The 11,863-nt window shown below is 48.7% G+C and overlaps 1 protein-coding gene across 1 annotated transcript; it reads left to right on the top strand.

Moving 5' to 3' along the window:
• Window positions 1–4: 4 nt before the first annotated feature.
• Window positions 5–11,555, top strand: SLCO4A1 (solute carrier organic anion transporter family, member 4A1; the record flags this gene model as incomplete). Its single annotated transcript, XM_008939757.1, has 11 exons — window positions 5–200; window positions 1,272–1,362; window positions 2,334–2,455; window positions 2,727–2,838; window positions 7,043–7,197; window positions 7,897–8,092; window positions 8,648–8,813; window positions 9,437–9,609; window positions 9,950–10,014; window positions 10,493–10,641; window positions 11,406–11,555. Coding segments are annotated over 11 exons (1,575 nt in total), but the record flags the coding sequence as incomplete, so codon positions are not given.
• Between the last annotated feature and the right edge of the window lie 308 nt (window positions 11,556–11,863).

Raw genomic sequence — 11,863 nt, 5'->3', positions numbered from 1 at the left:
GCGTTCGGCGGCGGAGGTGGGTGCCTGCGGGAGGAACCAGAGCCTGCCCTGCGCCCAGGCCGCCTCCGGCCTCTCCAGCTACAGGTTTGTCTTCATGCTGGGGCAGTTCCTGCACGGGATGGGAGCCACCCCCCTCTACACGCTCGGCGTCACCTATTTAGACGAAAACGTCAAGACCAACTACTCCCCTGTGTACATTGGTGAGTCGGGCCCGAGGGACAGCTCGGAGCCCTGGGCTGGGTGGTGGGAGGGAGAGCTCGTCCCTCTCCAAGCCACGTGGAGCAGTTTCTGGAGAAAACTCCAGTCTTTTGTTCCCCAGGATGGGTGAGGTGGTCACCGGAGGGACGTGGCAGCTCTTGGGGAGGGTTTCATGGTTCACAAGCAGGAACTAAGAGGGCAGTTGGGTGTTTTCCCTCCTGCAGCACATGCCCTGCAGATCAGGAGGTGCCTCCTGCTCCCGGCACGGGGCCAGCCCTCCAGCGTGCCCCAGCATGTGTGGCATTAGCATCTCTGGCAAGCAACCGTGAGGCCGTACCTCATCCATGCAAGGGGACATCACCCTTTAGTGCCAGAGCAGGTGCAGATACTGCTGGTGCAAAGCACAGCCAGGAGAAGAGGCTCAGCTCTCTCTGCTCCGGGTCACTGATCACTCAGCAACTGCCAAAAACTTACAGTCCTATTGGGTGAAATTGCTCAAAGGGGTGACCTTCTCAGCAACTTTATAATTTAGCTGTCTGCCCATACTGTTGTATCAGAAGGCTGTGCAGGGAGAGAAGGAGATCACAAGATCATCAGTAAGTTCATTGAATCATACAATACCAGGTCAGAAGGGACCTCAAGCATCATCAGGTCCAACCTTTCTTGGCCAAAATGTTGATGATCTTTCCATGGCAGCAAATTAAAATGAGTGACAGTGGTGCTGTGTGGTCAGGGGGGAGACAACACCGCTGGTCATCATACCAGCAGTTGGGACATGGCAGCAGGGTCAGCTACATCCCTGTTAAATGCAGTCCTCCACTGGACCAATTTTGCCTGCCCCATGCTATAAAAATTCTCAGGTTGGATGCAAAAGTTTCCCTGGGACATAAGTGTGAGATGAAGACTTGTGAAGACCTTCTGGCTTGGTTTCTCAGTGGGTTAGGGAGTGGGGTGAGAAGTGGCAGGATGCTGAGCAGCTCAGGAGAGGGTGCTGGGTCCTGGCAGTGCTCAGCAGCATCCCTGCCTGGAACACCACTCGTGTTCTCTCTAACAGGGCTTCTTTTCCCTTTCAGCTGTGTTCTACACTGCTGCAATCCTTGGCCCTGCAGCGGGTTATCTGGTAGGAGGAATGTTTCTAAATATTTATACTGAAATTGGCAGAGAGTAAGTTGCTAAAAAATAATCTTGTTCCTTTTCTTTTATGCTGTATGTTTCCTGTTGGGGTAAAAAAAACCAGTAATAATAAGAACCTGGAGAAAGGACCTGATGGCTGGGTGGAACCATGCCCAGGGTGTTCCTGTGGCGGGGCGGGGGGTGAGGCTGGAAGGGTGGTTTGCATTAGTGCTGCTGCTGGAAGAAAATTGCTGACAAACCTGTCAGCTTCCATCCGTCCTCACGCCGCATTGCCTGTGCTAATGAGGCTGCGAGCAGCAGGTGGATTTTTGGAAAGAGTTCCCTGATGAGGCAACACTACCAACAGTGCTGCTCAGCCTCCTGGTCGTCCGGGCAGGATGGGTGAATCAGTGAATCCCTCTGGTTGGAAAGGACCTCTAGGATCATCAAGTCCAATTGCCGTCCCAACATCTCCCTAACCACTAGACCACAGCCTCAAGGGCTGCATCTACTCGTTTTTTGAACCCCTCCAGGGGTGGTGACCCCACCACCTCCCTGGGCAGCCCATTCCAGTGTTCTTCACTCTCTCAGTGAAGAAATTCTTCTTAATACCCAATCAAAACCTCTCCTGGCACAATTTGAGGCCATTTCCTCTCATCCTATCATTAGTAATTTGGGAGAAGAGACCAACACCAGCCTCACTACAACCTCCTTTTAGGTAGTTGTAGAGAGCATTATGGTCTCCTCTTAGGATGCTTAGTCCCTCCTTGCTTTGTAGTGTTTGTCATTTATTCTTATCTCCTCACAGGCTCTTTGGGTGATTAACAGGTTAAAAAGGGCAAATGCATTTCCATGAATGGGTTAATTCCACCCGTTTTCTTGCAAAAGCTGGCTCTGGGGTGGAGAAAGGATCAGAGCAACCCCAAAAGTGGAAATGACAGCTGGGGACACTTGGAGCTGTCCCGCTGTGTCTCAAACCGCCACCCCTCTCCCTTGTGCCCTTCTGGTTTTGTTCCTTGCAGGGTGGAGATCACCCCGGAGAACACGCTGTGGGTGGGGGCCTGGTGGATCGGGTTCCTCGGGGCTGGAGCAGCCTCCCTCCTCATCTCCATCCCCATCCTGGGCTACCCCCAGCGCCTCCCAGGTACGTGGGAGCTGGGGCTGGGGCCACACCGTGCTCACATTGACCTTGGGGTGACATCCTTATGCACGCTGGGGACGTAGGGGTAGAGGAAGAGCTTCCAGTGCTTAAATTGTCATTCCCAGAGGGATTTTCCCTGTTTCCCTGCTCCTCCCTTGCAGCCTTTGGAGGGAGGATGGTGTGTTGTGTTTTGCCCCTGTGAGTCCAGTGCTTTGGTGGCAACCACATCCCACATCTCACGTGCTTCTTGTTCCCACCTGCCTCTCATTTCCAGGGTCCCAGAGGTACATCGTTATGAGGGTCTCAGAGGCTCATCAGCTGAAGGATGGGAGCCACAAAAAAGCCTCAGATCCGGACTTTGGGAAAACAGTTAAAGATCTGCCTCGGTGAGATTCTTCCTTTCCTCTCTTTCTGCTTCTGTCAGATCCCTGTTTTGTCCTTTTAATGAGAAAAGGGAGGAAACAAACCCCCAGCTCTTGCAGCTCTGTTCCAAATCCAGGGAACAAGATATCCTGCACTGTAGCTTCTCTCTCTTTTATTCTTAGTTTCTTTTTTTTTTTTGCCTTTTTAACTTCCAGCCACCTTTTATGTGTTACCAGTTCTTATCTCCCCTGCAAAGCAGTGACACTGCTTGGCTCTGTGGTGTGGACGAGCACGCTTGCACCAGAGAAAATGGTTTAAAGGGATCCTTGGAACAAATGAGCAGCCAAAATAACCTTTTAACTTGATGTTCCTGCTTACTGCAGGGGGGTTGCACTAGATGACCTTTAAAGGTCTCTTCCAACCCAAAGCATTCTATGAACCTGGAAACATTTTCTATCTGTCTCTGAAATATTTTATGATCTGTGTGTGTGTTGAGCTGTATTTAAATGGAAGCAGGGGGAGAGGTGGTGCTTTATTTACAGCTTGGCTTTAGCTTTGGTTGTGGTGTTTGCCTTGGTGCTGGCAGTGGAGGATTGAGGCAAATGCTCAAGAGGAAAGTTTTCAGCAGCAGCTGCTCTGTGTTGTGCCAACACAACTACTTGCATTGGTCTGAAAGTCTTGAAGGCTGCCTAGAAGTTTACCAGGGGTTAAGGCAGTTTTGTGATGAATATTGCATTGAACAGATCTCAATACAGTTATTAAATGGCATTCTTGACTGGGTGCCATTTTCCGAGGTCACGGCTTATTCCCTGCACGGAAATTAAATTCAAAACCAGCATTTAAATAATGATAAGGCTGTGACTAAAACCAACAAAAACAGGGTAGCAGAGAGGGGTAAATTCAGTGCTCGATGCTTTTCTTGCTTATCTGGAGCAAAGCTCCAACCATCTCTTGCTGAAGGCTGGCTGACAGCAGGTATGGAGACAGTTCTCCTCCAGCAGCATCTTCTTCTACCCAAACAAATACCCAAAGGTAGGCAGCTCACAGCAAACAAATCAGGCTGGTCCAGACCTTAGTGTGGTTTTCGTTTGACAGCAAAAAAACAACAGACTTTTGTGTTCACTGCTTTTGATTACTAAAAGGGAAGTGCCTCAAAGGCTTGCTATTCTGGAAACTTGCACTGAGGAGACCACATCTGTGCGTGCAGCTCCTGGGGACACATGGACCAGGCTGGAGAGCAAGGTCCCAAGGACACTGCTGCTTTTGTTTCAGGAAGGGATTGGGCACTACACAATTGCTCGGAGTACAGACAGGGAGAGTCTCACAAAGAGAAGCAGAAATACTGGTGAAATAAAACACCCTTCCATGCCATCAGGTCCTTGATGAATTGCTGTATTCACAGTGCTGCCTAAGAGCAGGAGCTTACAGGAATGCAGCCCATAGAGCTTAATCCTCTGCCCTGAAGAGACTTCTGTCTTAATTCCTGGTTTGAAAAGGCCTGGTAAAATAGCACTTTCCTTTCTCTGCTTCCATATGATTGCTCTCATGGAATAAGCCCTGCTGTCAGTGCAGAGGGGTTCAAACAGAAGACACGTAGAGCTGTGCCAGGCGTGGAGGCTTTGTCCTAGTGATCTATGGGATGGAGTTGGTGAGGATCACTCACTGCTCTGTCAAGCTCTCATCCTCAACAAGAGAAGCTACAGTCAGCCTTTCACTCATCCCTCTTGGATTAGGTGGCAAGGTGGGGTGTCTCTTTGTCTCATGGCTTTACTCAGAGGGAGGCTGGTTTATGTTCCTGCAGGGTGGACATGCTGCTCTCCCTTCCCTTTGGTGCTGGTGGCAGGAGGTGTCATTTTGTGCTGGGAAAGACCCATTCCCTGGCTCTAAGATTGAATAAATACCCATCTGTCCTTAATGACTCCTTAGCTTGTGGCTGAACTGTGCTGCAGTCTGGGTCCTGGGCATGCAGGTGTTCCTCAGAGGAGCAGGCTCTGCTTGTACCATGGTCCCATCTCACGCAGGAGGACCATTACCTGAGGAAAGAGTTTGTGCCCATATCAGTAAATATATAATACCAGCCATGTCCTGCAGGATCAGGCATTTGTAGATGGTGGGATTCTTCTCTTAGCAGTGCTGGGCTTCCTGAAATCTCTTTGGCTGGAAGAACTGAGAAGAGCCAAGAGGGGACATTCAAGAGTCAGGTATTTCTGGGTGTGATTAAGATCCTTCTGATAGCAATGAAAAGGTCTGTGTTGACTTTGGCAAGGTTTCATGTGACGTAGCTCCTCACGGCTATGTCTTCTGTCTACAAATAGATTAAATTACATGAGTAAATCCTTACTCTTAGCACTGAAACGACTTCCTCTGCTTTGTCCTACTTACAAGTCTATCCTGAAACCTTTGGCCAACAGGCACGAAGTCACACTAATGCCAGGGAACAACTCTTTGCTTTTCTCTTGAACTGTAAAAAGGTGAAGGCATTGTATCATTTCTACATCAGCCACGAGGTCCACAGGAACTCTTTTCTCACTGAGAGATTAGACTTTGTGCTTCCAAGTAAAGCACAATTGAAAAGATAATTCCTGGAAAATAGCTTAGTAAATGAAAACAGTCCCAACAGCTAGACAGTGGTTGGTTTAAAGCCCCCTGTAATCAAGGTGTAAGAATGTGTCGTATTTCTGTCTTTCAGTGTCTTTATTCTTTTGGTATAATGAAATTCTCCTCTTTATGGGGATAAAGTTGCATAAATCTGCTGCTGAGCCCAGCACGTCTTTCCCTGGGTTGTACCACGGTAGGTTTTCTCTGATTTCACATTTCCTCCAAAGCAGCTGGGCCTTTCAGTTCAGAGAGCATCCCACGGCATCCCCATCACTGCCACTGCTGGGGGATGACAGGGTTGGGCCTGTCTCAGAAAAGGGATGATTGGTGGGACTGGTCCAGCCTCAGCTTGGGGAAGTCACGTGGCAGAATTTCCAGCTTGTTACAAAACACTCCAGTGTCAACCCTCTTAGCCCAATATCCGAGATAGTGAGAGATAATTGAGACCATCTCATGTGCCCGAGGGCCTTTCTGTGTCTCTGAGATGGAATCACTGCTGGATCATCTTTCTGCATAAAAATGACACATGGCAATTTTTCAGGCATATCTGTGGCTCTCGACTAAATCCCAGTGGGTCAAAAAGAAAAGGTTTTTTTTTGCTTGACTTATTAAGCTTAAAGTAAAATGGTGCTTAGACTGTAGGAGAAAGGTTGCTTTCTGTTTTCCAGTGGGATATAAGGTGTCTTGGAGGTGCTTCCTCTATATAGAGAGGCTTGCTTGGCATTTCTCCTGAGCTGCAGAGCATCCATGGTTATCAGAGACTGAGGATCTCCTGAGGATGTGGATGCACATAAGTAGCATGTGCATACGTGAGGATGTAGCACAACTTTGTTCCCTGCTCTTGGTTGTTTTTGAGTTGGGAGTCCAAATATATCTACCATCAGGGACTAATAAAGCCTTGAAATGATTGAGATGTGGTGAGGGGTAGTGTCCTTTCAGTATTGCCCCATTTAAGAGTGGAAAATAAGCCTGGATGTTGGAAAATGACCACTCAGATTATCCCTGTACAAGTCGTGGGGATCCTGAGTGGGAATTCTATCACACACAGTGCTGGTAGCCAGCCCCCATTTTTGAATGTGGGATAAATAGACCTGTCTGGTGCCATCATGAGATCCACAGAATCCCAGATTATCCCCTCCTGGTTGAGGTGTTTGATTGGTGTTCCTCAGATTCCCTTGGTGGCTGTAGAAGAATTCCAAGGTAAGCATCTCTGTTAGATGCCTCAAGATAGTCAGGACAATGCTCAGTAGGAACAAGAAGCAGAGCAAGCTGGCACATGGGAGAGATTATATAAAAAGGAGAATTTTAAGGACAAACTGCTGATCTTCATCTGCAGTGGAGACTGTCTCCCCCAGAGCACCAACATCTACTCTGTGCAGGTATGCAGGGAGAGGTGAGGGTGTCTTCAGCATCCTTCCTTGGCAGATAGGACTGCATCAGCATAAGTGGAGAAACCTGCTGCTCTTTCAAACTCCTATTATCTCCCTTTTGGTTTTTCCTTTCAGGAGATGCAGCACGGTGAGGTGCTGCCTGATCTTACACGTGGTCCTTCTGACTTGAAGCTAGAGGACAGGCCTGAAACCAAAATGTGCCACAGTGATTCAATTCCAATGTATTTGTCCTCCTCAGATCAGTACTGCTGCTTCTGAAGAACCCCACCTTCATCTTCCTCTGCTTGGCGGGAGCAACTGAAGCCACCCTCATTGCTGGGATGTCCACGTTTGGGCCCAAGTTCCTGGAGTCTCAGTTCAGTTTAAGTGCCTCTGAAGCCGCTACCTTTTTTGGTAAGAAAACCAGATTTTTGCAATGTTTTTTTTTTGCCTTTTGCTTAGCAATATAGGAGCACTGTAGCTCATCTGGAGTGGAGACAAAAGCTCTTTGCAGTTTATTTGCAGAGGGGTTATTGCCTCCAGCTATTAGATAGGATCGTTTCCCATCAGCACCTCTGTACCAAGTGCATTTTCAGAGCTGTATCTACTGATCCCAGGGAGAAACGTGTCACTTCTGCAGGCACCTGTTACCCTCTAGGGGAAGGCAGAATAACTGTAGTCTGCTCCTTCTAGTGTGATACCAGAAAACATTCACTAAATGTTTCCTCTGATGAGGAATGTCTGAACTGGGGGACTCAGCTGGTCAGCATCCTGAAGCTGGGAAGATCCTGACTTGGCTGCCATGTCATGGACTGAGGAAGTGATGTCCAACAAGCAGCACTACTCACAATGTGCTCCTCAGAGAGTCTCTTTTAAGATCTCTGGACAGGAAAAGCTGCCTCACCAGGCTCATGGCACGTTACCTGAGCTTTTTTGGACAACCACCTACCATAACAATGTCCCTTAAACTCCCACCAAGAAGCCACGCAGCAGCCAGGGGGTTATTCTCATGCAGACACACCACAACTGATGTATTCAGATATGAAAACTCCTTTCTGACATTTCTAAACTTGCTTGTGAGTTGGTTTTATTTATTTTTTTCCTTTTTCCCAGGTTATCTGGTCGTGCCAGCTGGAGGGGGAGGCACATTCCTGGGAGGATTCCTTGTGAATAAATTTAAACTCCGTTGTTCAGGAATCATCAAGCTGTGTTTGCTTTGCACAGTGTCAAGTCTGCTGGCTATATTCATCTTTTTTATTCACTGCCCTAACATGCCAATGGCAGGAGTAACCCAGATGTATGATGGAAGGTAAGGACAATCATCATCTCTGCCCTGGTCAGCACAAGAGGATAGCTCCAAATACATGGTGCTGGTGGTAGTCGTGTGAGAACGTGTTGGTAATGGAAGCTGGTGTCCAGTCAGTATTGCAGGCAGATACTGAGAGTGAGACCCAGAATGTAGACATCCTAATTTTTTGCACCTACTTGGAGTTTATGGAAGAGGTTCCCTCTTTGGTGGGGAAGGGGAGGTCAGGAGCACCAGTGTGTGAGATGCTCCACTCTTCAGGTGCCTTCACAGCATCCTCTGTCTCTATGCAGAGGGATAAAATGGACTAAAAGTGGGAATCTCCTCTCCAAAGGGAGGTGTCTCCCTGTGACCTGGTCACTGAAACCCCCTTGGTAGCTGTGGGAAAGAGACAGCTCCAGGGCACTGATTTTTCCTGTTCCCATACCTGGCCTTATGCTTCTTGGGGATCCACCACATCTCCTACCATCCTGCCTTCTCCTTCTCTTGCTCTACCCCTTTTCTCCTGGAAAATGCTGCTCAGTGTCTCCCCACTGACTGCTCCTGTATTTCCCTTAGTGCTTTGCCTGGTGGCCACCTGAACCTGACAGCAGCCTGCAATGCTGAGTGTGGCTGTCTACAGGAGACCTACAGCCCTGTCTGCGGGAGCAATGACATCATGTATTACTCCCCCTGCCATGCTGGGTGCAAAAAAGTGTCCGAAAACCTCAGGAGTGGCAAGAAGGTATGTCTGAAAGCACTATGTGTTAGCAAGGTGGTGGCACAGCTGCTGTGGAGTGTTTTGGCTGGCTCTGAAAAAGGTGGCCACAGGTTTGAGCTTTGCTGCAAAGCAAAAAAAAATGCAGAAAATTCAGTGTAAAAGCCCAGTGCAGGATGGGTGCTCTCAGGGACCACCTGGGATGGAGGCAGAAGGTACCCAGAGGTTACTCTGGTTTCATTCTCTCACTGTCCAAGTGTTTTTGCCTCATTCTGGGTTAAACTGTGCTGAAATCTGTGGTACATCACCCAGCCAGACAGGGAGCAAGTTAGGGTTATTATTATTTTGGGTCTTCAGTGAACATGATGCAGCTTTTCATCCTTCCAGCCTGTCCTAGAGCCAGGCAAAGGCTTAAGAAAGGCAACGATGACATTCACCATTCAAGGCCTGCCTGACAAAGTTAATTTCTCTTATTTAATAATTTGGTTTTTGAAACAGATCTGTGTTGAGGATGCAGCTTGGTTTCTGCTTCGCTCTGCTCTGGAAGCAAAACCTGCTGGTTTCTACCCTCCCTGAATTTATTTCTTTTTAAAGCTTTGGCTATCCCTGTGCTCTCCCTGGTAAACCACCCCCTGACCTTTCTTTCCCAGGTCTATCAGGAGTGTAGCTGCATTGAGAAACCCCTCCTGCCTGGCCCTGGCAGTGCAGAGGCAGGGAAATGCAGTTCCTCTTGTGCCAAAAAGCCCCTGCTCCTGCTCTTCATGTTCGTGGTGATCCTCTTCACCTTCCTGAGCAGCATTACTGCCCTGACTGCCACTCTGCGGTGAGCACAGCATCGTTTGGACCCCCACCAATGCTGCAGAAAGCCCCAATAGGCACCCCTCTGCTTCATCCTGCTCAAGCCATGGGGAGGGTGTGATGGGAACCACCATTACTGGAGACATCAGGACTATCTCCCTTCCCTGCTTGGCTGGGGATCCAAATTTTAGCATTGGCAGCTCTATCCTCTGCCGTGGGACACCCACACGTGTCCTGGTTTGCAGCAGTGGAGGGACATTGCCCTGGGGTGAATCTCCCAGGCGTGCTGGAGCAATGTGGGTTGTGGGGTGGGAGGTGCTGTGCAGCCCAGCAGCATCTCAAAACCATGTCCTTTTGTTCCCCAGGTGTGTCTCTGACAGGCAGAGGTCGTTTGCACTCGGGATCCAGTGGATCGTAGTACGAACACTAGGTATGGAACAGTGGGCTTGGGCATGGGCATGGTCTGTTGGCTTGTGCCAAGCTCCTACCTAAGGATAAAGCATGTTGGGTTGGAAAAGAAGGGAGTAGGCCGTGTGTTGCTGAGAGGAGGATGTTTGGTTTTGTTTGCTGTCCTTCAGAAGATCCTAATTCCCTTTGCCTATGATTTGCAAACTGAATGAGGGGTTCTGCAACATGTCACAGGGAAGGTAGAGGAGCAAATCCTGGCAAGGTGTCCTTATTTGAAGAAAAAGGGAGCAGAGGCATTGACTCTCCTGTGTAGCCTGCAGGTCAAGATGGTCCAAAGGCCCACTGGACTCTCAGGTCTTGAAATTCTGCCTCTTTTGGATGTCTTGTGGCTCTAGACATTGCAGGATGAATTTGCTCACTACGGTAGCAGCAGAGCCTGCTGCTTTTCTGCAAGCACCTTCCACCTGACAAGGCTGAAGGTGCACTCTCTCTTCCCACAGGAGGCATCCCTGGCCCCATTGCCTTTGGGTCCATGATTGATAAGTCCTGCCTGCTCTGGCAGGACCAGTGTGGGGAGCAAGGTTCTTGCTTCATCTACCAGAACTCAGCCATGAGCCGATACACCCTCGTCGCTGGACTGGTCTACAAGGTGATGCTGCCTGTTCCCTTCACTCTCTGACAAAGCAACTGTTTGCTCTGGGAGAGAATTTTACAAAATCAGGTTGTCCAAAAATTCTTATTGGGTTGTTCCCCCCCCAGCCTAAATTAGACCTTCACACTAGAAGTGTTCTTGGGGAAGACAAAAGCTCCATTTGCTTCTCACTGGTGCTCCAGGCACCATCATTCTCTTAAGTTCCCATCACTTTCTGTGCTTACAGCCCTTCTCCTAGTGGTTGCTGGAGTGATTTTTGATAGCAATGGAGTAAAATAGAAAACTGGAGTGTGTTAGTGAGTGAGGGATGGCTGTAAATAACCATTCCCTGATCACTGCTAGAAAATAGGAGAGTTTAGCTCTGTGGGTCTTATTTATTAGCTGAAAACCATAATTTTAACTGCTCCCAAACAAGCCCTTGCCCTGGATTGTAGTGTTTAACAGTTAGGATTTTGAGGATTTCTTGATTTTGAAAGAAGCTTTCAAAAGCCTTCTAGAAAATGGCTCAGGAGTTGTCAGTTCACACAGTGCTGTGCTCCAGGTGACCCTGTGGGGCTGAGGAGCTTTCCAAACTCTCCCTGTCCCATTGCTGTGGGGCTGGATGCATTTGGATTTTTAGCCCCTCCAGCTCTGTGTGCTGGTCTGGTGCCTCCAGCATCATCTCCTCCCCAACACCTGGTCAGCAAGGCTCATCCCCAGTGAGGGCTGGGTGCTTGGCTTGGAGGGGAGCAGGGAGTAACGGGATGTCTCCACGGCTGCAGGTGCTTGGGACAATCTTCTTTGTAGTTGCCTGTTTACTCTACAAACCTCCACCAGCAGAGTCAGCCCCGGGCAGCTCGGACACATCCGAAAATGGGAACTGTGACCACCAGGAACACAAACCTTCACTGCCAGCTGGAGAGGACATATAGCACTCACCCGTGCAAGTGACCTTCTCAGTCTCAGAAACACGACGAGAAGACGTTAAGCAATCCCTAGGGGTTTTTTTAATTAATCGTAACATGATCACTTTTTTTAGTTCAAGATAAATAATTTAATTAACCAACAGTGTGTTTGCTATTTTCTTAACAGCAGAAGCACATTGAAAACTGTGTGCTGGTGCCATATGCAGTTATTTAATGTTATTTAAAGAAAGGGCTACCGTAGCTTTATTCTCTGTCTGTGACAAGCAAGGACCACATTCTCCACTCGTGGAAAGAAGCACCAGTAACTCCAATGG

This window comes from Merops nubicus, unplaced genomic scaffold, assembly GCF_000691845.1.
Source record: "Merops nubicus isolate BGI_N331 unplaced genomic scaffold, ASM69184v1 scaffold30474, whole genome shotgun sequence".
NCBI classification, from domain to species: domain Eukaryota; kingdom Metazoa; phylum Chordata; class Aves; order Coraciiformes; family Meropidae; genus Merops; species Merops nubicus.
The sequence above is the reverse complement of the archived record's forward strand: the minus strand, read 5'-3'. Positions and strand labels throughout refer to the sequence as shown.